Genomic DNA, 26890 nt, shown 5'->3' with positions numbered 1-26890 from the left:
CCAGTCTGTTAACGCCCAGCTGTCTACCCTTTCTTCCATCGTCAACTCGTCCATGAGGCTCATATCTTATGCAGCCGAGGGGGCAGGTAGAGCAGCGAGTTCGGGCGTAGCCCTTAGGAGGCAAGCTTGGATGCCCTTGTGTCATTTTGCGGAGGCTTTCAAGTCTTCTTTCACGGACGCCCCATTCGACAGGTCCTCCTTTTTTGGACCCAAAGTGAAAGACACCCCTTACTAGATGTGAGCAGGAGGGTAAGACTTTGTCTGCCCTTGGGGCCCATTTTTCGCTTCCCACTAGACCTTATCCCAAGGCTCAGAGGGGAGGGAAAATGTGGTTTAGAAAGTCTTCCCCTGCCCATCAAAGTGACCCCCCCCCTCCAGGGGCAGAGGAGAGGGGAATTTTAATGGAAGGCATCGCCCTAGAGGTGGCGGAGGCCCCCGCAATACAGGAGACCACGAATCCTTTCGTGGTTCCTCCTACCAACGTCCCTGAGGGATTACCCGACTGTGCATCTCCAGAGCCAGTCGGGGGTCGTTTTTCAGAGCATCTTCAGGCCTGGGAGTCCATCACTCTGGATCGATGGGTGCTTCGTATCATCGCCGGAGGTTACACCATTCAATCCATCCCCGCCGTCAAGAAAAATCCTGGACGTTCCACCCAGTCAACGGGATCATGCAGCAATAGAGGTTTCAAACCTGCTAGAAAAAGGAGTCATCCAACCAGTCCCCGCAGACCAGATCAGATTAGGAACTTGCTCAAGGTTATTTTTGGTGCCAAAACGAACAGGGGACTTGAGACCCATTCTGGATCTCAGCCGTCTAAACTGCTTTGTAAAGAAGTCCAGATTCCAAATGGTCACCTTGCAATCCATTTTCCCATTGCTGGAAAAAGGAGTATGGATGTGCTCCCTCGATCTCAAGGATGCCTATTATCACATCAAGATAAACAAGGCCTCCAGGAATCATTTACTCTTCAGGCTGGGAGCCAGTCATTTTCAATTCCGGGCCCTGCCATTTGGTCTCACCACAGCCCCCAGGGTGTTCACCAAGTGTCTGGCAGTGGTGACAGCTCACCTGAGACATCTAGGATTCCAGGTGTTTCCTTATCTAGACTGGCTCCTCACCGCCCCCACCAGGCATCTACTTGTTCAAGCCACGAGAGCTACTGTCAAATTGGGCCATCTTCTAGGGATTTCATTCAACTGGGCAAAGTCTGTATTGCTGCCATCACAGCGTGTTGCCTTTATCGGCACAGAGCTAGACTCTGTAGAGATGAGAGCTTTTCTACCGACAGAGAGAATAAAACTGTTGCAGTCCCAAGTCTTGGCTTTACTACCCCGGGGAAAAGCCCAAGCCAGGATGGTTCTTCAGTTGTTAGGATCAATGGCGGCTACCATTCTTTTAGTTCTGCTAGCCAGGTTACACATGCAAATACTTCAGTGGCTTCTTTCGGATCAGTGGTCATATCAGGAACACCCCTTGTCCCATCTGATTCTCATCACGGAGAAATGCCGGCAGGATATGCGTTGGTGGCTGCTCTCGTCCAATCTGGATCAAGGGAGACCCTTGAGCCCCCCATCCCCTATTGCCACAGTAACCACGGACGCCTCCCAGATAGGGTGGGGGGGGCATTATCTGGGCGAGACGGTCCAAGGTACGTGGCAAGACCACGAGGTTCATTTGCATATCAATGTTCTAGAGATGAGAGCGGTGCTTCTAGCATTGCAGGCACTTCACAGCTCTCTTCCCAGGGGAACTATTGTGATTCTTTCCGACAATATGTCGGTTGTCTGGTATCTAAACAAGCAGGGAGGAACCAAGTCCTACCCCCTTTGCAGAGAGGCCATGAGAGTGTGGAATTGGGCGATCGCTTCCCAGCGCTTTCTAGTGGCAACGCTCATTCCGGGGAAGTCCAATGTGATAGCAGACTGGCTGAGCAGAGCTATTCTGATGCCTCACGAGTGGTCCCTGAACGACAGAGTGGCTGCGCAGATCATCTTCAAGTGGGGCCTTCCCTGCTGCAACCTCTTTGCCAGCCCCCTGAATGCGAAGTGCAGCAATTTTTTCACTCTGATCCCCCCACAGGGGGAGTCACCCAGGGATGCTCTAGTCCACAATTGGCCCTCCGGTCTGCTCTACGCCTTCCCGCCGGTCCCTCTTCTACCCAGAGTGATTCAGAAGGCTACCTGCTTGGGAAGCAAAATGATTTTGATTGCACCACACTGGCCCCGTCAAGTTTGGTTCCCCTTCCTTCGGAAGTATGCAGTGGATGGTCCTTGGATTCTGGACCCAGCTCCAGACCTATTGACTCATCAGTCAGGACATCTCCATCCATCCCTACGAACACTCAAACTCGCTGCCTGGCTCCTCCACTTCCGACCTTAGTCAGACAGCATATGTTTACCCCGGAAGTAGTACATATTCTGTCTTCCTCCCACAAGTCCTCTACTAGGAAAATATACTCTAGTAAATGGAAGATATTTGCAATTTGGGCTCAGCAACGTGATCTTGACCCCGTTACAGCCCCGGTGTCGGCGGTGTTAGATTTCTTAGCTACACTCTTTAGACAAGGCTCGGCTGCCTCCACTATAAAGGTTCAGTTGGCAGCAATCTCCAATTATGTTGCACTTGAGCCTTCTCTCATGGCTCATAAGCTGTGTAAAGCCTTTCTGAAAGGAGCTTGGTTGCTGCACCCTCTGGTTTCGCAACCCGTCTTGCCTTGGGAATTAGATGTGGTGCTCAGAGCTTTGACGTCCTCTCCTTTTGAACCGGCAGCCTCCTGCGAATTGAAATTTCTGTCATGGAAGACTGCCATCTTGGTAGCCATAACTTCAGCCAGAAGAGTATCGGAGCGTCAAGCCCTTTCTGTTAAACCTCCTTATTTAATTTTTCATAAAGACAGAGTATCTCTGCGACTTAATCCTTCTTTTCTCCCTAAGGTCTCTTCTGCTCTTTGTCTCCATCAGTCTATTGAGCTTCCAGTCTTTTTCCCAAGTTTTTCCAACAAAGCGGAATACAAATTTCACCAGTTGGATGTGCATAGACAACTGAGGTTTTATTTAAATAGGAAGACAAAAAAGGGACCAGCACACTTCAGCAGCAAGATTCAAATCTGAATAATTGTTTAAAGGTGGCTAAAAAGCAACCTTTCATAAAAATGCACAAACCGGTTTCGGCTGATATAGCCTTTATCAATGTGACTTCTTCAATAACACAAAACAATAGCTTACACAAACACCTTAACATCCTGGTCCTCTATATACCCTTATGTTAAAGTGGTATCAACCTAATAAAACTTGTATCATAGGTACAATTACAGTGAAAAACTGGGAACTTATTCAGCAAAACTATACTTGTGATACATATTTAAACAGCATACACCTGAGATCCTGAAAATTTAAACTTAGTGTACAATGTTCATATTCATGAAATAAATGGCTAATATAAAATATAGCCAAAATTTATTGTATAGTATATTTCGTAAAGGACTCAAAAGTGATATTGGAATAAATATAACTGGAATATGGTTAAAGGTTGGTAACATGAATATTTATGATATCCAATAATCAGTATTTAAACATGTGCGGCATGCCACCTGGGGGCCAATACCAATAGTGAAATAATTATCTGGACACTCCATCATGTACCTCATATTCATTTAGTCCTGGCTTAAAAAAAGCCCCAAGAGTGGTGATCCACTTATTCTCCATGTTATTAAGTTTGGTATGCCAACCCATCTTGAAATTTCTGTGAAGTTGGATTTTGTCTATGATGATAAACCAAAATGACGCTCCTGTGTGATGTTGACTGTTTGTATAAAGCATTGGTAATCCTTCTATTTCTTATGGAACTCAAATGTTCACTAATCCTAATTCTGATGTGTCTAGAGGTCTGCCCAACATAAAACGCAGAACAAGTACATTGAGCCAAATATATCACCCAATCAGAGCTGCAATTCCCGAAGATGTTAATGTTAAACATCTTCGGGGTATTTTTGCTGGTGAATTCTTTGCTTTTACAGATGTATTGACATGCACTGCAATGTCCACATGGGTAACAACCCACTAAGGCATCACCAAAAATTGTTGTTTGTAGTTTAGTGACTGGTGTAAACCTTTTATAATGTGTTAGCTGAGACTTTTTTTTTTATTTAAATAGGACACAACAGGAGAGGAAATCAGATCAGTTGTTTGTGTCCTTTTCGGACAATAGAATTGGGAGATCTGTAACTAAGGGCACTACAGCTAAGTGGATTAGAGACTGCATCTCATTTATTTATGCATTAGTGGGTAAGGATCTTCCCTTTCCAGTTAAGGCACATTCTACCAGAGCTATGTTAACTTCAGTGGCCTTTCATGCTAGACTGTCCATAGATGAGATATGTGCAGCGGCTACTTGGACTTCTCCACATACCTTTATTTCTCATTAGAAACTGGACGTGGCCTCTAGAGGTCGGGCTTCCTTTGGTTCCACAGTGCTCAGGAGTGTTTTCCAGTGAGCCTCCCAGGATCTAGGTGCTAGGGACGCTGTCCCGTCAGTAATGAATGTAGGCGAGATAGGATCGCATTACATCTTTTAGTTATGTACTTACCATAACGATAGATGTATGTGATCCATCTTGCCTACATTCTTACGTACCCGCCTTCCTTCCCCCTACCTGTTGGACTTGGAGGAAACTTGTATTCTGAGTTCTCTGAGGATATTTTTTCTCTCCTCTTACATATGTATCCTTGTGGTATGATGTGTGTGGGAAAATCATATTGGGGCAAACAAGATCTGGGGGTTTGGGCATGATGCATCCTGGGATACAGGGTTAGCCCAGCCAATGAGAGACTCCGTGCTAGTTATAATGGCCGAGTCGGAGCCGGACATACATCTATTGTTATGGTAAGTACATAACTAAAAGATCTCAAGGATGCTTGGCATCACATTCTAATATCATATATATTCAGGAGGTTTGAGTATCTGGGTCCCACTAACAGTTCTTCGCATTACCCTTTGGGCTATTTACTGCACCATGATTGTTAACAAGGTGCCTAACTCCTGTGGTGGCTCACTGCAAGCTGCAAAGTATCTACATTTTTCCTTATTTAGACAACTTGATTATTTGTGTAGACTCTTTGCCCAAATGCAAAGAGTCATTAACAAAGGTTTCATCCCTCTTAACCCTTCTGAGTTTTCAGATAAACAGACAGAAATATTGCCAGACTCAGTCAGGCAGCATTGTGTTTTTAGGGTGTCTTATAGACACACTCAAGTAAAATTCATTTTTTACCTCAAGACAAAGTGGAAACTTATCAGAATGTATTCCTGAACTTTTCTTATCTGACTCAGAATTCAGACAGAATTCCTCAGAATTCTAGACCTTAAGACTTCTATGATCCCAATGATACCACTTGCCAGGTTACACATGAGAAATATTCAGTGGTCCTAAAAAAACACTTGGACTCAGCATCTTCACTCCCTATATTTTGAAATCCCAGTTCTGGGATTTGTAAAGCTAGAGCTTCAGTGGTGGAGGGACCAGATGGCTCTCAATCCAGGACTCGCATTCTCTCTTTCTTGACAGACTCCTCAATTCTTGCTTGTGGTGCCGTTTCTGCTGGAGTAGAAGTACACAGTCCATGAGAAGATTTGGACAGACAAAAGCACATAAATGTCAAAAAAATGCTGGCTGTGATTCAAGCTTTTAAAGCTTTACATCATCTTTGGCTGTCAGGTCATCTTCAGGTGATTACAGACAATATCAAAGTGATGTGGTACTTAAGGGGGTACCAAGTCGTATCAACTATGCCATTTGGCAGTGATGGCATAGAAGTTAGCTCTTCAACACTGGGTATCTATTCAGTCACCTTACATACCTCAGAACAAAACAGTATCAGACAAACTCGGTAGATCCTGGACAGTCCCTCACCAATAGAAACACAGTCCAAAGATTCCAGGAATTGATCCAGATGTTTGCAACACGTCAAGTAGATCTGTTCTTTTTTGTAACAGACAACTGGAAATTTTCTATTCCAGGAGTCATTTGCAAACAAGTTTGGAGAACAGATGCTTTTTCATCCCCCTAGTCGAAGATGTTCCTATACGCTTTTCCATCCTTTCCACTGATTTCTGAGATACTTCTGATGATTCTGAAAGATTTACCAAGAAATCATTATGGTAACTCTGTTTTGGCCTAGGCAGAATTGTTTCTCCCTACTTATGGAATTGGCCAATGGCAATTACAATAAACTACACAAACTGGATCTACTCACACAGGACATGGGGAGTTTGATACACCCTGACATCAAGCAACTGCAATTGACTGCCTGGATGATTCAGTTTTGATACATTTTAGGCATCCTTTTCATGAAGGATGTGCTGCAGATACAAAAGAGGCAAGAAAGCCTGCTACTAGAAAGATTTTCTTGTTGGTGTTTAAACAGTAAATGCAATCCCATTAGGACTGTATTGGAAGAAGAAAAATGTCTGTTTTTTATAACTACCTTACAAGCAGAGCAATGTCCACAAGGATAACAACCCACTGGCTAGAATTTTTTCTTCTTCCAATGCACCTGTATTTTTTATATTAGATCTTTTAATTCTTGCGTTTCAGAATGGGTGATATATCTAGCTGAATGTAGCTGCTCTGCTTTTTATGTGGAACAAACCTCTAGATAATTTAAAACCCACTTTTTTGAACATCTTCGTGACATTAGAAATTGTCGTTCAACCACTGCCTTACATAAACAAACTCTTAAACATCCTGCTGCTTCAATTAGATTCATTACTATAGATAGGATTTGTTATAAAGGTTTTAATAAGTTAGGTTGGCATCATAAATTAAACAATAAAAAACATACTTGGATAGTTCGTTTGGGTGCTTTGTTTACTCCTAGATTGAATGACATCTTGTGATTGGTGGTGGTATTAAATAGAGGAGGGGTTATGTTGTTGGTTTATTTATTTATTTTGATGTCACATTTGCAAGTTTGTTTAAATGCTTTAGCACCGAATAATGCCTTTTGGCTGAAACTGGTATGCTTTGAATGGAAATATCATTTTATGTGCAGACAATACAATAAAATGTGTTACTCCCACCATGACAAAAGCATTCCGGGCAGGGTTAGCATGCTTTCTACTAGGGACTTAATGTATATGATGGTATATTAGTAAGGAGTAGACTGCAGAACTATTCTAGACATTGCTACTTGGTCCTCCATCCATAAATTTTGAAAGCACTACAAACCTCTGTAGGTCCAGAGCTTATTTTGCAAGGAACATTGTCCAGGGGGCTCCTGGACCCTTATCCTAGACTCCTCAGAGGTTGGGTAAGCTTTGGTAATCCACCCATAGGCTACTGCAACAGTGAGAATGATGAACATATTACAGTTATGTGAGTTGAACTTACCCATAACAATAGATGCTCAAATTCTTCACTGCTATAGTAGTCATACCCACTCGCATCCCCCTTAATGTGCATAGTTTCTGTGGGTTACAACTTTTATTGTTGAAATTGTTGTTGTTGTCTTTAGTTTTTCATTGGTTACAGTAGTTGTAGTTTTTTCAGGATTTGCTCCCCTTTTTTCTGTTTTAGGGCAAGAAAGCCCTGAACATTTTTAGTCACTATAGCTGCTTTTATATTTCCCTCCAAAAGGATTAGCCAATAGGCAGCCAAAGTAACTGTGTGGGAGGGGGTAGAGCTTTGGGAAGCTAGCTGGATGATGTACCCTTGGCAGGATACAATCCAAAGACTACTTACTGCAGCAGTGCAGAATCTGAACATCTAATGGCATGGGTAAATGCAAATTACAGAACTGTATTTTCCAGCATAGGTTTTAATTCAAAGCTTTGGGTGAACATCTCAGTCTGCTATTCTGTCTCTTTTACTATTTTGTGTCTCAGAGTAATTTTTTTTTCAGACTGCAATGCCTTTAGCTATAACATATCATGAATGGTGTAAGTAATGTCTTAGTTTGGGATGTCTTCCCTTACAAATAAACCTACTGACTATTTAGGCGCTTTGTTGCTATTAAGATTTGTACCTACAAATAGTAACACTTGCAATAATTTTTAATGCGTGTATTCAACTGAAGTTGCTTCATAGTGGGTTAATTCTCATCTTAATTTAATAATTTAATTCACTTCCTCTAAAGCTTTTATGTTATGCAGTTTTAGTTATGACTGACCCCCCCTTAAAGTAAAGAAAACTAAGATAAGAGCTAGAAAACATAACTTCCATATAATATAATGTTAGAGGTTTTAAAAATATTTAGGTGAGCATTTTTACCATTTTAATGATATTGATCAAGGGCAATTACCACAGATTTCCTCACACTCAGGATTTGCCCACCCATTCTCAAGGTGACTGGTGCACCCCAGTTTGGAGCAACTACAATGATGGATGATTCAGCCTTGACTCCTTTTAAGCATGTGTTTCATGAGGATGTGCAGCAGGTGTTAATTGAGGCCAGAAAACCTGCTACTACAAAATCTTAAGTTTACAAATTGGTGAGTGGTGCCTAAACAGAAACAGAGGGTCCTTGAGTTTGACGTTCCTCTGGTCCTGAAATATCTGTATGAGCTGCTTTAGAATGGCTTATCATATGCTTCCATTAATGTGCATTCAGAAGCCATGTCTGCCAGTAGATCCTCCCCCCTTTCTTCTCTTTTGGTATAACAGTTCATGAAAGGAGAATTACATATGAAACCCCCCCCCCCCAAGCAGATTCCTCATTCATGGGATTTCAGCTATGTTTTGGAGAAATTGTCCTTACCCCAGCTCAGGCTGATCTGATATTCCTAACATGGAAAACTGTTTTATTTATTGCTTTGGTGTCTGTAAGGTGAGTCTCTGAGCTGCAAGCTATCATGGTGGCACAGCCTTACCTGATTTTCCACAGGGATAAGGTTCTGTTATGCACTAAACCCTCTTTTTTGCCTAAAGCGGTGTCAGAATTCACCCTCAGCCAGTCCATTAATCTGCCTCTATTCTTCCCAGAAGCTAAGAATAAGGGAGAGAGGATACTTCATACTTTGGATGCGCATCAGCAACTCGGGTACTATTTTGACAAAATGAAACCCTTCAGGAAGGCTGGAAAGCTTTTTATTCTCTTCACTGGGGCAACTTGTCTCTAAGCAGACTATTCCACGTTGGTTGTCCTCTGGTATTGTTTTTTTTGTTACACCCACTATGGCAAGGTGAATAAAGGCAAGGTAAAGGCACATTTCACCAGGGCCTTTTCCTATTCAGCAGCTTATTGGAAAGGAGTGGACTCTAAAGTATTCCAGAGGCAGCAATTTGGTCCTTTGTCCATACCTTTTATGAAGCACTACAAGCTGAATGTCTTTCCTGTCTAAAAAATTATAAATCCAAAGCAGGCTTCACTAGGACTGATCCCCAGGAGCTCCTGGACCCTTATCCATCTTCCTCCCAAGTTGGTTAGACTTTGGAATCTACCCATATGCCAATAAGGCAGTGTGTTTGTTGAACATAGTACATTTACGTAAGTCCTACTTACCTGTAACAGTACATGTTCATAGAACATACTTCCTTACTTATAGTACTCACCCATCATCCTCCTTTTTAGATATGCATAGTTTGGTGCTGGAGTTGCCATTGACTTAGAAGTGGCAATTTTTGTTGTGTGTGTATGTGTGATTTGGTTTGGAACAGTACGTGTTTGCAAGCTTGTGATGTTATGTAGTCCAATCTCGCCTCACATTCTTACCCGTGGGTTCGGAGCTGAATATCGGCTCCGACTCAGCCAAACTTTTCTAGCTCAAAGTCTTCTATTGGCTGGGCTAAGCAGGTATCCCATGCTGCACTGCTCCATATCCCCAGATCTTGTTTGCCGCTCATGTAGCTCAGACGTGGTTTTGCTCTTGGTTGTGGCTAAGTACCCTTTTTCTTGTTATTCTGAGAAAACTAGTTATAAACAAAAAGCTATTTTAATAGCCATTTCTATTCGGTGTTGTATTGGTTTTTCTGTAGTGTGTTTGTGGTTTGTGATATCCCGCTAACTGTTCTATCAGGCTAGGCCCGTTTCAGTTAGAGGACCTAGTCCTCCCCTGTTGTCCTGTATTGTTCGCGCTAAAACCGTTTGAGTTAGAGGTTTTAGTGTCCGTCTCCCCTTGGTGTACGTGGTAAAAAAAAAAAAAAAAACATTTTAGTTAGAGGTTTTTTTAGCCTTTATTGTCTCAGTGTGTGTTCCATCTGAGGTTTGTTTGCGTGCTGTGTAAAACTTGTTCCCGTGTTTTGTGGTGCTTTGCGTGTCTGTGTCCTTGTCAGACAGTGACTTGTGCAGTGTTGTGGTGTTTGTGATTACTTGTTCAGATTTGTCAAAGGATTCCAAGGAGCACAAACCTTCGGGTTTTAAAAAGTGCTCTAAGTGTGGTTACAAGATGTCCATCACCGATGGACATTCTGTTATGCTTTATTGCTGGGAGCAATCCATCTGCAGGAGTCCTGCAGCTTCTGCCATGCTTTTAGTCCCAAGGTGCTCCAAGAAAGAAAGAATAAGCTGATTTTAAAGGGACTCTTGAAATCCTAGTTCGAAGAGGCCATGGATTCTGCTTCCAGTTCTAAATCTAAGTCCAGGAGGTGTCGGTGTTGATGGAACTGGCATCGGCTCCAATTATGTTGGAACCTCTTCAGAGCCGATGCCCAGTCTTAGACAAGTGTCACCTGAGAGGAGATCTCTGTCCTCAAATCCTCCAGGACTCTTTCAGATGTGGATGTTGATAGGGTGGTGCAGGTTTTCAGCTCCGTCCCAGTCGGCTCCAGAGCCCTTGATCATTGCCAGAGTGTTCCACTCCATGTGATGTTCCTAGGTCGTTTCTGATGGCTGGATTCTTCAGAGGGACATCTCAGTCGAGGAACCCTGACTCCTGTCATGGTCTTGGAGGCTGACCTGTCCTCTGACTTGGGGGGGGGGGGGGCTGCCTTTGAGGCCATGCAAACTGCGCTGGCCAGATCGTCAGCTACATCATGCGGGTCGATCATTCTGTCCCCCACCACTCCAGTGAGAGCCTCTGATCACCACCTATCTGTAGACAGCAGAGCACCAAGGCCCAGGGATACCCCCACGAGTGGTCCCCAAGTTTCTGAGGGCCCTTCAGAGTTCGTGCCTGAGGAGCCCCCTAGAAAGAAAACATGCACGAGGAAGCACATAGACTCCCAGGATGATTCTCTCACATCAGATACTGACCTTGAGGAATTGAAGGGGTCCCCCAAGTCATCCTCTGATGATGTTTTCTTCTCCGACATCCTGGAGATATTGAAACAAAGAGGTGACTGGCCGTCCAAAGCCCCCTCCAAGGAGGAGTCTGTCTTCCTGAAGGCCTTTGGTGCTCAGCCCTCCGCCTCCTGGTGTCCCCACCCTTCGACGAACTTCTGGACTTAATTTGTAGGAGGGTGTGGGAGAACCCTGATTCTGTGGAACCTGTACCCAGTCGACCCAATAAGTTTCTTTCTGCTATCCTGAGTAAGGAGTTTTTGTCTAAAGGAGTCCCTGTGGATGCCATGGTGGTGGCGGCGGCCACTCAGAAGGAAGTAGCGGAGACTTCTTCCTCCGTCCATCCTCCTAACAAGGAGTCTAGGACCATGGACCGGTACGGGAAGCGTATCCTCTCGTCAGCAACCTTTACCTTACGGTCGCTGAACTATCTGCCCCATTTCACTCGGCTCCAGAGAGATCTCCTCAAGGAGTTAGGAGATACTCTTGCAGGTAACATTCCTGAGGCGGTGGCCCAGACGGTGTAACGCCCAGGTGTCTACCCTCAATTTCATCGTTAACTCCTCCATGCGGCTCATTTCATATGCAGCCGATGGAGCGAGTAGGGCAGCAAGCTCAGGAGTCGCCCTTAGAAGGCAAGTCTTGGCTGCGCCTTTGTCATTTTACGGAGGCCTTCAAGTCTTCTTCAACTGAGGCCCCCTTTGATGGTTCTTCTTTGTTCGGAACCAAAGTGAAAGACACCCTCACCAGGTGCAAACAAGAGGGAAAGACCCTGTCTGCTGTAGGAGTCCGTTTTTCCCTTCCCTCTAGGCCTTACCCCAAGGCCCAGCAGGGTGGGAAGATGTGGTTCAAAAAATCACAGAGGTTTTTTCCTGGCGCACAAGGTGAGTCCTCCTTCAGAGGCAGAGGAGGGGGAGGTTATTCAGGGAGATGCCACCCTAGAGGCAGAGGGGGCCCCCGCAGTTCGGGAGACCGCGATTCCTTTCGCAGCTCTCCCTACCGTCGTTCCTGATGGGATGCCCGACTGTGCTTTTCCATAGCCAGTCAGGGATCGAATATCGTTATACCCGGAGGCCTGGCAAAGCATCACCCAGGACTGATGGGTATTACAAATAATTTCCAGAGGTTATGTCATCCCCTTTTCGTCAGACCCCCCCCCCAGTCAAAAAAATCCTGGACGTTCCACCCAGTCAAAGGGATCACGCAGCTTCAGAGGTTTCAAAGCTGCTAGGAAAGGGAGCCATCCAGTGTGTCCCCTCAGACCAAGTCGGATTAGGGACTTACTCAAGATTCTTTTTGGTGCCGAAAAGAACAGGGGACCTGAGACCCATATTAGATCTCAGCCAACTGAACAACTACGTGCAGAAGTCCAAGTTCTGTATGGTCACACTACAATCGATTCTCCCATTGTTGGGAGAAGAAGTATAGATGTGCTCCATCGACCTAAAGGATGCTTACTACCATGTCAAAATGGACAGATCATCCAGGAGTCACCTACGCTTCTGGATGGGAGCCAGTCATTTCCAGTTTCGAGCCCTGCCCTTTGGTCTCACCACAGCCCCCAGGGTGTTCACCAAGTGTATGTCGGTGGTGACATCTCACTTGAGACGTCAAGAATTCCAAGTGTTTCCGTATCTGGATGACTGGCTCCTGATCTCCCCCACCAGGCATCTACTAATCCAAACCAGGGATGCTACCATCACACTCTGTCAACAGTTGGGCATAACACTAAATTGGGAAAAATCTGCCTTGTTGCCCTCACAGTGTGTCATTTTTATAGGCGCAGAATTAGACACCATACGAATGCGAGCAATTTTACCGCAGGAAAGAATCAGAGTCTTACAGCAACAGGTGCACGCCCTGATGTCCCTGAGGAAAGTGAAGGCAAGATGAGTTCTTCAACTCCTGGGGACCACGGCAGCAACAATTATGTTGGTCCCTCTAGCGAGATTGCACATGAGGCTTCTTCAGTGGCTCCTCTTTGCTCAGTGGTCTCTCCAAAACCTTCCACTTTCTCACCCTATTTTGCTCACAGACAAATGCAAACAGGATCTCAGTTGGTGGCTTTGCACCAACAATCTGGACAGGGGAAAACCCTTCATTCCTCCCACCCCAGTTGCCACAGTGACCACGAATGCCTCCCAGATGGGGTGGGGGGGGCATTATCTTGGCAGGACAGTCCAAGGCACGTGGCAAGATCACAAGATACATCTGCATATCAACGTCCTAGAGATGAGAGCGGTGCAACTTGCGTTGCAGGCACTTCAGAGCTTTCTACCTCTAGGGACTATTGCAGTACACTCGGACAACATGTCAGTGGTGTTGTATCTGAACAAGCAGGGGGGAACCAGATCTTAGCCCCTGTGCAGAGAGGCCATGCAAGTGTGGCAGTGGGCAATATCTTCCCAAAGTTTTCTGGTTGCAACGCACATTCCGGGGAAGTCCAACGTGATAGTGGACAGGCTAAGCAGAGCTATTCTGATGCCTTACGAGTGGTCCCTTATTCGTCTAGTTGCAGATCAAATCTTCAGCAGATGGGGTCAGCCTTGCTGCAACCTTTTTGCCAGCCCCCTCAATGCCAAATGCAGCAGCTACTTCTCGCTGATCTCCCCCCACAGGGGGAGTCACCCAGGGACGCTCTAGTTCACGATTGGCCCTCTGGTCTGCTTTATGCTTTCCCTCCGTTTCCCTTGCCATCAAAAGTGATTCAGAAACGCAATCCTTGGGAAGCAGAATGATTCTGATTGCTCCACACTGGCATCATCAAGTCTGGTTCCCCTTTCTCCAACCCTACATTGTGGACACTCCTTGGATTCTGTACCCACAATCAGATTTACTGACACACATGTCAGGACAGTTCCACCCCTCTCTGCTGACCCTCCGGTTGACAGCCTGGCTACTCCACTTCCATCGTTAGTTAGGCTTCATCACTTTTCACCTGAGGTAGTTCATATTTTATCTTTCTCTTATAAGCCCTCTACTAGGAAGATTTATTCTAGCAAGTGAAGGAGTTTTCTATCTGGGCTCATACCCAAGGAATTGATCCTTACACAGCCCCAATTGCTTCAGTCTTGGAGTTTTTGTCTATGCTTTTCCATCAGGGTTCAGCGTCAGCTACCATTAAAGTTCAATTGGCAGCGGTTTCTAACTTTCATGTTGCTAATGAGCCTAGTCTGATGGCTCACAGACTCTGTAAGGCTTTCCTGAAGGGCACTTTATTATTCCGTCCTCCGGTCTCTGAACCTATCATGCCTTGGGATCTAAATTTTGTCCCACAAGCCCTTACTTCACCACCTTTCGAGCCTGCAGCTACCTGCGATTTAAAATTCTTGACCTGGAAAACTGCCTTTTTAATAGCAAACACTTCAGCCAGGCGAGTTTCAGAAATTCAAGCCCTTTCTATCAACCTCCATACTTGATCTTCCATAAGGACAGGGTTTCTCTTAGACCAAACCCTTCTTTTCTTCCTAAAGTGGCATCCATATTTAATCTTAATCAATCTGTTGAGTTGCCAGTATTATTTACCCATTTTTCAAACAAGGCAGAATTTAAATTTCATCAATTGGATGTACACGAGACAGTTATGTTTCCATCTGCACCAAGCAAAAGATATCTGAAAGTCTGATCAACTATTTGTCTCCTTTCAGAAAACAGAATTGGGTCCCCTGTCTCCAAAATCACCCTATCCAGATGGATATCTAGTTGCATCTCTTTCGCTTACTCCGCAGGAGGAAATGACCTGCCGTTTCTAGTCAAGGCTCACTCTTCTCGGGCTGTTTCTACATCTACAGCCTATCAAGCCAGATTGTCTATGGATGAGATTTGTGCTGCAGCTACTTGGGCTTCTCCTCACACATTTGTTACTCATTACAAGTTGGACGTGGTATCTAGGGTTCCACAGTACTCAGGAGTATTTTCCTATTAGCCCTCCAGGATGTAGGTGCTAGGGATGCTGTCCCATGGGTAAGAATGTGGACGAGATTGGACTACATAAAATCAAGAAGTTATGTACTCACCATAACGTTCAATGTATGTAGTCCATCTTGCTTCGCATTCTTGCTTACTCTCCCACCTTCCCCCTTCCTGGAGGATCTGGAGGTTAGGTTTTATTTACAGAGTTCCCTTCACTTTTAGCTTATTCATTTTTCCCTGCATGTTGTTATGCATGGGGTATGAATGAGTATTCACAGCAAACTAGATCTGGGGATATGGAGCAGTGCAGCATGGGATATCTGCTTAGCCCAGCCAATAGAAGACTTCGAGCTAGAAAAGTTTGACCAAGTCGGAGCCGATATTCAGCTCCGAACCCACTGGTAAGAATGTGTGGCGAGATGGACTACATACATCAAACGTTATGGTGAGTACGTAACTTCTTGTTTTTATCTTCTCTTCCTTCTGGACCCAAGAAAGCTGAATGGGTCCTGTCTCTGGGTCTGAAAGGCAGTCCCTGCCCTTGCAGGTGATTGGACCATCACACCCACAGACCGGCAGGGGGAGGAGTTTTGAGCTTTACTAGACTTCCAGAACTAGGGTAACTGAGCACTACTACCCATATGCCAGTAAGGCACTGTGTTCTAAGAACATCTACGGTTACAGGCAAGTAGGACATAATCAGCTTACTTTCTAATTCAGTTAAAAGTGGTGTTGCAAGACAGAATTGGATGTTACTGGTAAAGTTGCTGAAATATGTTAAACATAATTATGCTTTGATGTCAAAGTCAGTGAGTCACTCACTATCTTCTTTCATAGAGCAGAGTCTGCAGTCACTACATCTGACCTCAATACTGTGGGAGCTCTGCTACAAGGCCCTATTCCTACAAGTTTACTCAGAATTTTGTCACTGTATAATAGCCTGCAGTCACCACATCTGACCTCAGTACTGCAGGAGCTCTGCCACAAGGCCCTGCTCAACAAGTTTACTGAGAATTTTGTCATTGTATAATGTAAGCACATTTATCATGAAGAACCTTGCTGTGTATTAAATTTAATCAGTCAAATACATGCCTGCTGTGTAAGCGAAAGTCTCGGTGAAATAATCCATGCACTCTAAGGATCCCTTTGTAAGTTGGCCATTGTCCACCTTTTTTTTGACCAGTAGACTATACTAAATATGCCAATCGTTTAGCCTCAAGAAATTATTGTAGATCTGTTTTATTTTCTACCTCTTTTTTAATTGCTAGGCATTGGCTATAAACTGAATGCCCTCAGTTATAATTTGACCTGAGGGTGGGAAGCCCACTATATTCGGCTTCACTTTGCTCCCCTACCCTACCCCCAATTCCCACCTACCCCCTCTTGCTCTTACATTCTACTTCCTATATACACATTCCACTTGTCGCTCTCATTTCAAAGCCCTCCCCAAATGACCTTACTACTTCTGTACATACACTTCTGTTTTAGTTCCTACTTCCCTATCTCCATTTAATTAGTAGCCTCATTCCCAACTATTTTTCTCCCTCCCATACTGCTTTGCACTATATCCATTCATAATCACAATCTTTCCTAATAGTACCTATCTGTTCCACATCATATATTTTACTTTTCCCAAATAAACCCTCATTTCTTCTTATTTTGAGTACATCATTATACTCTAGCCTTTCATACCTCTCTGTTCCTTACATTCCAGAAAAAATACCAGGACAAACCAACTCTCTTGTTTTCTAGAAAATACTTCTCTCCTTACCTATCCTCCACCAGCTTTCATAATCCACCATCACTGAATCTCCCGCTGACCTGCAACTTCTTGTCTCCTTCTTCATTGCTACTTCCCTACTACCTGACATCTATAAAATACAGATTTCTGTATTTAATTTTGCTACTTTTCAAGTTATCCTCTATTCTTCTCCTCCTACTGTACCATCTTTTATCCTACCATGACTCAACAATACATCTCAACATCTCTGCATCTGTCCCAACCACCTTTCCATACTTCCTCTTTACATTTTCCACATATTGCACCAAACCTATTTAATATTGCCCCTCACCTTTATTCCAAATATAGACTGAGAAACCAAAACAAAATGAAGTGCAATAATCCTCTCAAAAACCAAGTATGCATAATTCCCCAACATAGTAAAATCCTTCTAGGAGATGTACACCCTAATCCTGGCCACACCTATCACAGTGAACACAAAGATAATTCTCTCTCCCACACACTTCTCTAATGCAACAACAGCCAGTCCCAAGCCCTGGTGATTTAATTTTTGCTGCAATAAATGTTAGAAGCATAAGAAATAAAACTGCTGAACATACCTGGATTGCCCAACATAAACATGATCTTGCTGTAATGGAAACTCAGCTTAATCTCAGCATAAAAGACCCCAAAGTTATACCTCCTGGCTGTAATATCATCCGTAATGACCATATAAAGAGGAAAGGTGGTGGTATTGTTTTAACATTTCCCCTTACAGTAAACCAGTACCAAAATTCAGTTCAGCAGAGCTTCTTATTGCTTTCCTCAAAATAAACAATTGTAAACAACTATGTATTACTGTCCTTTACATCCTTCCTGGTGACAATACAGCTATACTGGAAGATATCATACACTGGATATCCTTAACATTTCCACAAGGAAAAAAATACTATTAGATGATGTGAATGTCATTTGGTTGGACATAAACTCCAACTCCCCTACATCTAGCATGAACTTATATGGTTTCACACAACTAATAGCCCCACACATTATAGCAAGATATCAAATTCCCTATTAGATTGGACGTAGTAGCAGACACTAGCAAATACACCACAAGAGATACAATGTCAGACTCTCTGTGTTCATGTCCCAGTCATCATAACCAGACATCTCACACATCCAGTTAAACAGCTTATTTATAAAACAACATGCAGCCTTTCCAAGTTTAACCCAGAAATGTTTATTACTACACTATTATCTATTAACTGGAGCTTCCTAAAAATTATCCCCTTAGACGATGCTGTAAAGGAATTCAGTACAACTTTTCTAAATATCCTAAATAGCCTTGCACCTCCTAGAAGGAAGATACTAAAAATAATGCAATGCAAGAAAGAGAAAATGGATGGAAATTATTGCAGAAATATAAAACACTTCAATATCTTGAAAACTTTAGATTGCTTCACAGTTGTACTAAAAAGTGAGTAATAAACAGAGGCAAAAAATTATGCTGTAATAACTTTCAGAATAATACTAAACACAGGCCTAAAAAATGTGGACATCCCTTAAAGAAATCTCATATCCCGGCCAAAATTTCAACCTAAACTCCTCCCCCGATAACTCACCCCTCAAAACTGCAATACAGTTCAATTCTTATTTTATAGATAGTGTAGCATGTAAGGATTCATCACCTTCTAGTCCCAGTCCTGCCCAACAGCTACATATCACCACATCAACTTTCACCTTCAAACATGAGCCCACAGCCTATATAAAACTACCCTTACACTTAAACCATATCTTGTTCAGCTGATGACCTTCCAAGCGAGTACCTAAAATAACAGCTAATACCATTGCTTATCTTGTCTCAATCCTTATAAATAGGTCAGTCCAGGAATACCATGTTCCCTTTTTCTGGTAAAAAGTCACATATTATACCTCTGCACAAAGGAGGAAATTCACCAAACATTAATAACTTTAGACCTACATTAATCTTATCTCCCTTCACCAAAATACTAAAGTTTATTCAAAAGGAATTGCTTATCTATCTCCCGCAGGAAGAACTCCTATCCCCTACACAACATGGCATCCATCCTTCCCATAGTACTAGCACTGCCCTTCTAACCTATATAGACACTGACAATAAAGCTAGAGATAACAGCAAACTAGTCTCTTCCTTATTTCTAGACTTGTCAGAAGCCTTTGACACAGTTTGTCACAGCAAACTTCTACTTCAAATGCCCTCACTAGGTCTCTTTCAGCCCATCCTTTTGTCTTTCAAAAGCTACCTGTCCAATAGGTATAAGTCAGTAAAATGGCACTCCATGCTCTCTCCTTACCTCCCAGGTGTACCACAAGGCTCTGTCCTTGGTCCCCTCCTCTTTAACATTTTCACCAACACCCTTAATACATCCACGCAACAGGCCACCCTAATACAGCATGCAGATGATTCTAGTCTCATTTGCGCATCTGAAAACATGGTACACCTCCATAAAATTACTCAGGAAGCTTTAACTGCCACTGAAGCATGACTTCATAACTCATGCTCAACCAAAAAAAGACCAAACAACTACCTTTTCCCCAAATTCCTCTCTCATGAAAAAACAAAATTTGAAGTCCTTTCTCTTGATAATGCAGCCATTGAAGTAATTTCTGATGGTAAATTATAAGGGGTGATAGTGGATGATAAACTTACATTCAACATGTATGTAAAAAATTAAATGATGAAAACTTTTCAAACAGTAAGGATGCTTTACAGAGCCAAAAACGTTCTCACCAATTCAACTAAAACTACAGTTGCCACTACTTATCTCCTTCCCACACTTCTTTACGGCTCTGCCATCCTTACTAACCTCCAGGCTTCACAAAAATTAAAACTTGAACAATGCTGTAACAAAGTTACTAAACTTGCAGCAAATAACCCTTTCAGAACCCACCACTGTATAGCACTAAAAAGCCTAAATTGGTTAGAACTGCCACTTCAACTAACATATACGCAGCTTCTTACCACCTATAAAAGTATCCAGCAGCTATCTGCCTGTCCAGCACTAAAAACCATTCTACACAACTGTGTTCTCAGATGGTCATTGCGATCTATTGACCAAAAACTCCTACCTATAAAACTATCAAATATGCTGGGCATTGTCCATACTAGTACAAGGTTGCTAAGGCCTGGAACTCCTTACCTGTATCCATCAGGTCATTACCCTCCCTCCCATCTTTCAAAACCATTCTAAAAGACTTTCTAGATAAAATCTGTTCTTCCTCAAAACCTGGATAAACTATATCCCTAAATGTGAACATGTACCTGTTCATTCCTTATACCTTCTTACTCTCCCTTCTTCAATTATTTCCTTACTTCTATCAAATTATCTTCCCTGACTTTCTCTGTAAATATACCATAAACCTGTATTCCCTCACTTCATATTGCAATTCCTGACTAACTTACCTGTAATTTCTCTACAAACTGTTTAAAATTTCTATAAATATTAAATGATCATCATAAAGCTTGTATCGATTCTCAACCAATGTTTTTATATTATCTCTAATGTATTATAATTATTTAAACTGCAGATATTTTTGTTTTATTTTTTGAAGATTGTAAAATATATAGTTCTTAAAATGTTTTGTAGTAATTTGGAGGTTTTCCCCATGCCTCCACTGAAAATTAACTTCTACCCAATAGGACTTTCCCAGTAATCAAATGTCAATAAATAATAAATAAATAAGTGTTCATTTTTAAGTCTGACAGGAAAAAAAATGTAAATAATCTGTGCCATCCATTTGCAATGTCCATTTTCAGAATGTTTGGAGTAGACTACGGTGATTTCTAGCAAGAACCTTTACAGGGGGCATGCTTCACTCACCACCCCCAGTCTTCTCTTTAAAGAGTTGCCTGGTTGTGGCAACCTTGGTTTTTTATTATGTGACTGTGATATTCCCTACAAATACCTCTCAGGGAATATCTGCTATTACAGCTGTGATGCAAGATCAAAGAAGTATATGCATTATGTAGGAAGCCTACACTGGAAATGTTTTTTTTCTCAAAATGGAATAGATTTTCTTTTTGCTGCCACCAGAAACATCTAGCTCGCTGGCAGGTAGATGTACCTTTGACATTATATCTTTTATCCAGTTAAGTTCAAGCCTGCTTATTCATCTGTTCAGATTCTTAATTTTAATTTGTCAATTTACCTTCACTGAAAGCTTTTCTTGATAACAAGATCTGTGGTTAGCTCTTCCTACATGAGGTTCACCGGTTCGATTCTCAGCTGGAGTGCCTTCTGTGTGGAGTCTGTATGTCCTCCCTGCATTTGTGTGGTTTCCTCTGGGTGCTCCAATGTCCTCCCACATTAAAAAGACATGCGTCTGGAGTGTTTCTCCCCAGGCCTATGCTGAAAATTGGCTTTCCCCCAAGTCGGACTTTCCCCGTTAACAAATGTTAAATAAATAAATAAAATAAAAAATAAAATAAATAAGTCTGCTATTAAGCTTGTCAGAGCATACTTAATATGGGAGCGGCATCTTTGGCTATTTTCATTAGGTGAGTCTTGGCTAGAGGGATTTATGAAGCAGCTATGTGGATTTACCAAGAATTACAAATTGAACTGTCAGTCTAATGCTGAAAAGTGTTCTACTCAGCAGTTAGTCAAATATGATATTATGACTCCCCTTTCTGGTTAAGATTCCAGACTCCATTATGTCTCTGTGGTATTATTTTCCTTACTGTTCTCCCTTGCTGCTTTGGTTAGAGTTGTTGGCTGCAATTATTATGATAAGGTTTATGTTTTGTTATCTTGCTGCATTGGATTGGTGGCATAATTGGTATGTAACTGGAGGGGTATGGGCTAATGACAGCCATGTATGGATCTTTTTTTATATCTAAGACTGTGCTATAAGAGGTGGCTGTACCCACAGTATAGATGTTTGTATACTGAGGTCCTGCCTTCATGGAGTGCAGATATTATTGGCATTATTTCACCAGTGCCTCTGGGTACATTTTATGATGTGGTAAAAACAGCATCTGAAAGGCACGTGTCTTTGTGCTGATTATGGAACTCCTGGTGACAGAAGCTGTGATTCAGCAATGGTGGTTGCCATTTCTCATAAGCAAGATTTATTTATGTTAGTTTTGGTGGCCTTTTCTATAGCTCCCTCTCTATAGTATTAGATATGATGCAGTGAGTTTCATAACTTGCTGTTACACTTTTTTAAACCTTTTTTTAGGAGCCCCTTCACCCCTTCCCCAATGTATGTGGTTGTGCATTTCATACTCATTCTGTTTATATATACTAAATCTGAGATTACTGTACCTTGCAAAAGGGGAACATTCCAAAGTACCATAGTTTCAAACTTGGAAATAGTTTCAAACTTGGGATGTATTTCCCTCTAATTTGCACTTAAAATGTCTCCACTTCTAGGTATTGCCATTACTGTCCTTGGAAATTCAGCAAGCACTCATTTTCTCTGCATGTTTCAGTTTGAAATCTCCCTTCAGTCTAACTTTCAGCCAAATCTTTCAGGCATATGCATACCAACTTAGATAGCCAGTTAGAGGCTGGCAATGGGGGAGTGGAGGCACTGCTGGAAAATGGTCTAAAACCAACTGACAAACTCATAACTGAGCTGTAATTTAGACATGAAGGCTGTAGACAGTCTTGATGCCAAACATCTACTGTAGTGTTGAGCTTCTTTCACAGATGTACTTTTTACTTAACTTTACTATTCAGTTTGATAGGAAATTAGAAGGAAACTACAGTTTCTGTTCAATTAATTTGTCCATTTGGCCATACTTGTAATTTCAAAAACAAAATGTGTACTTGGCAGGATCTTCAGAATAAAACTGGAAATCAAGACTTGTACCTGAAGCCCTGTGGATGAATGAAAATCTAGTATATTTGATAAATGAAATGTAAAAAAATAATTTCTTGGTCTAAAAAGCAATCATGGTTGCAGTATGACTATAGATAATTAGAAACAAAGCCATATGGAGATAATTAACTTTCAGTTTGCACATCAGATTTTGCATAAGGCTTATATATTATCTTTGACAAAGTATATTTTTCAAAGAAGTGTTATAACTTCATTAGAATGATGACAGGTGTGCTTATAAGACGTAAAGCAACTCTTGTTTGATAAAAATTGCTTATTTTGTATCTAAAGAAGAGTAGCACTCAGTGCATTTATCAGTTTGTGTGTCTTGTGTTAAAAATCATGGAATTCATCAGCAAAGTCAAGTTGTTTCAAAAGCAAGTCATATAACTATGAAAGAATATCAAAAATAGATGCAGTTTATCTGTGTAGATAGTGAAGAGAAATAAAGTTGTTACTACCTCCAAATGACCTGAGCTTGGCCACACGTATTTGACCTTCAGGGGTGGATTGTGATTACAACCCAGCCTGGGCCTTTGCTCTGACAACAAGGTATCTGCATGACAGTGGAGGCCTGTTGTGATATGAAAAGCTGGAGATGGAAAGATGTGGACCTTGCCATTCAAGCTGGTGATGGTAGCCCCTGTCAGTCCAGGCGGGAGAAGCACATATGTCTCGACAGAGGAGCGGTGTAGACAGCCATTACAATGATGCAAGCACTTATGTCACCACTAGAGAAGGAGTTAGGCTATAGAAGTGAAATAATGCCATTGTTGCGAGAATACCAACAAGAACACAAACCACTGTCATGGCTGCCTGCAAGATGGCCTCCTTCAGGGAATATGTTAAGCATGAGAGCAAAAATCTTGCAAAAAATATATGTAGTTTGATTTATGTGTGTGTACAAACGCTTATAAGCTATTGTATCTTTTATAACCTTTATAAAACAGTATTCATATCTTTCTTCTTTTCATTTTAAAGGTGACTGCAATGGAAGAATTAATTCAGAGTGTAAATGAAAAACTAGAGATGTCCAATGTCCACTTTGTTAGGTAGGAAAACTAATTTCTAATAATTTTCCCTTGTTCAAAGGGTATCTCATTTTCTAAAAACTACAATTGCATCACTACTGTTTATATGTCATACAGACTTGTTCTTGAAACATCAGCACTCCGTGTCTAATGCATTTTGAACATGCCGGCACAGATGAAAAAGTTTCATTTTCTGTGCATATTTGCTTGCAGTAAAAGTCTCAACATAATGAGGGTAAGTAGCCCCTTAATGTCATTTGCAATGGATCTGTCCTAATGAGATGGGGTACTGGAAATGGAAATACAACTCTCAAGGCTATCTCTTTCTTATGAATGACCTGTTATTTAAAATATATATGTACTTTGTTGGAAATACTTGGAACAGACTTCCAAATGATCTAACTTCCCTTATATCTACTCCACTGTTTACCAACGAAGTCTTCCTTAAATCCCAATGGTTATGTACGTGTTCTAAACCAGACTGACACCCTCTCCCCTTGCTAAAATACCTCTACACTTCCTCAACACCGATATCCATTTCTTATTTCCTTCACTATTTGTTTACGTTTCTCTACATTTTTTTTTCTTGTTTTAACTCAGTATTTTCTGTACCCTGTCAAACTACTACTTAATAAAAACTAGCCTTTTCAGAGATTTGTTGGTGCCATGCCCTGTGTGCATCTATGTATATAAGATGTTTGTTACATGCCATGCCCTGTGTGCATCTATGTATATAAGATGTTTGTTACATGCCATGCCCTGTGTGCATCTATGTATATAAGATGTTTGTTACATGCCATGCCCTGTGTGCATCTATGTATATAAGATGTTTGATAGATACCAGCTATTCATTTCTTTTTGCTTTCTGTGTCTAACCCACTACTCTAAATCTGGTATACCTATTTTTCTATAGTTATATATAGTGCTCTAAATCTCTTTACACCAACTAACATAATTATTTTTCTTTTTTCTCACTTTTTTTATATTATTTCTTTTTCTCTTTCCCTTTTTTCCTCTCTCACCTACTAACTTAAATTAAATCTATGGTAATGTGTTTTTTTACATTATTTAGTGTTATGTTTTCTTAAAGTAGATGCGTTGTATCTTTATTCAATTAAATTAATACTGTTTTGCAGCTTTTCTCCCTGGGCCTGTACTGAAAATGGACATATATCCAGTTAGGCTAGCACGGTCAACAGATGTAAAATAAAATAAAATAAATAAATGTAGTTAGTTACTGTAATGCATTTGTCTTGTCACTATTATGTACATAGTCCTCTGTTTCTATACTTTTCAGCATGGATGTTATATAATCTCACTATGATGCTGTTTCACAATACTTTTTGCAATGATGCAATTTAACTTAATTCCTTCAGTATGAACCAAATGATTGCTATTGCATTTCCTGAATATGCTATTATATTTGTTCTTGTTTCATTGTGCAGCCAGGAATAAGCCTGTAAATGGTCCTTGTCTGAGCGATACTCTACCTTGGAAACAAAATCAGTAAATCAATCACTCAGTAAATGGTTGCAATCAGCATAAAAGCTCTGTAACTACAAATATGTTACACTGAATTGTGACTTTCCAGAAGGGACTGTATTTAATATTCTGCCCTTAAATCTCACCTGTAAATATTCATGCACTGTTCTAGGAAGTCAAGAAGAGCCTGTACTTAATGTTGTCTATTTTTGTCTGATTAAACCTTTCGGTTGTCAGATCCAACTGGATCTGACCTCGGCGCCTTATATCAGAGTATTAGATCTGAGAGGTCTGACTCCTTCCCTACTCATAATTCCCTCTTTCTATCTGATTTACATCAGATCTCATTTGCCACCTGTTTGACCAGATGTGTCCTTCAAGAGCTCCAAGCATTCACGATAAGTGAAAGCAATTTTTTATCTAAAATCTTCTCTTCCCTTTACCTGTAGAATTGTTAAATAGCGTTAGGTCTAGATTAGTCTTAGAGTTAGTTTTATGTATATATTTTTAGGATGGGTAGATAACCTTTTTTAGTTTATGCAGTGTGATGTAATAAAATTTTGTAATAGATTATATAGATATATACATATATATTCCTAGGGTTTACCTTTCCAAGGTTGACGTGCACATCTGCGACAGTCAGATGTGTGAAAGGATGTTTGCAAAAGTTTGGAATAACGACTATGAATTGCCTAACTCGCAAATGAGCAAATGCCAGTGTGCATTCACTCATGTGAAGTTAGCATTCTGAGTTAAGATCGAAACATGTACCCCTTCCCTCACTGTAGTGCAGTCTCGGAGTTAGTATATCAAATTAGCAGGGGGTGTTGGGGGCGGTGTTTGGAGACATCCAGAAATGACGGGTGTTTTGAAAGAAATTCACCATTCCTGGAATGTTGAATTTCATTCTTTAGCACTTTTGGTGTTTTCAGGATTTAAAAGTGCAGTTTCTGACCTTTAGAGTCAGATATATGATGAGTCACACGTGTGTTGCGACATTGTAAAGGTAAACCTATTCCTAGTTTATATAGTTACTGCTATATTAGGATTTTGAAGTATACTTTTCCTCTTAGTGTAAACACTGTTTTCCTCTAGTGTAAGTTCTTTCAAAAACTTCTTTAATCATGTGTAGAGCTTTTCAGTGTGATACATATAACAGTTTCTAGAGTGCTATTTTGAATTCTGACAAGCCTATTGGATTCAAGAAGTGTTCAGCTTGTAGATACAAAATCCCCCCTTCCAAGACTCTCATTCCCTCTGTCTAGTGTCTAGGTACTGGTCATCTTCAGGTCAGCTGCAATATCTGTGCTGCCTTTGGAACCAGAGCACTGCAAGGCAGAAAGGAGAAACTCATCCTCAAGGGTTTACTTCCCCCTCAGACAGGGTCTACCATGTCCTCTTAAGCCAAACAAACATCCACTTCTATCTGTACTGATAAGAGGAAGGAGAAATAGAGAGAAAGATCAAGAGAGAAACACAAATATAAACAAGATGAAAAGAGACAAGAAAGGAGAAAGACAGAAGGTTGAGGAATAGGTCTCCAAACCCATCTGCTTTCCCGGGGACCAGCACCTAAGTTGTTGAGGCAGTCGGAGCCATCTGCAACTCAGGTCTGAACTCCCTCTCCAAAACCTACTTTTTCTCTGAGCCCCGGGTTGCATTCA

General features: G+C 41.6%; 1 protein-coding gene across 5 annotated transcripts in view; it reads left to right on the top strand.

Annotated features, from left to right (window-relative positions):
- Window positions 1-26890, top strand: part of LOC122798071 — a 1004738-nt gene that overhangs the window by 744387 nt on the left and 233461 nt on the right. For 4 of the 5 annotated variants that reach the window (XM_044066724.1, XM_044066727.1, XM_044066726.1 and 1 more), the window contains one exon: window positions 23695-23765. The exons of the other annotated variant lie outside the window; for it this stretch is intronic. In XM_044066724.1, the coding sequence (XP_043922659.1) occupies window positions 23695-23765 (71 nt within the window). The remainder of the gene's footprint in view (window positions 1-23694; window positions 23766-26890) is intronic. 5 annotated transcript variants of the gene reach the window in all.

The sequence above is a fragment of the Protopterus annectens genome, chromosome 3.part1, assembly GCF_019279795.1.
Source record: "Protopterus annectens isolate FY-2018-M chromosome 3.part1, PAN1.0, whole genome shotgun sequence".
Taxonomy (NCBI): domain Eukaryota; kingdom Metazoa; phylum Chordata; order Ceratodontiformes; family Protopteridae; genus Protopterus; species Protopterus annectens.
Note: the sequence above shows the minus strand (reverse complement) of the source record. Positions and strands in the feature narration are given on the sequence as shown.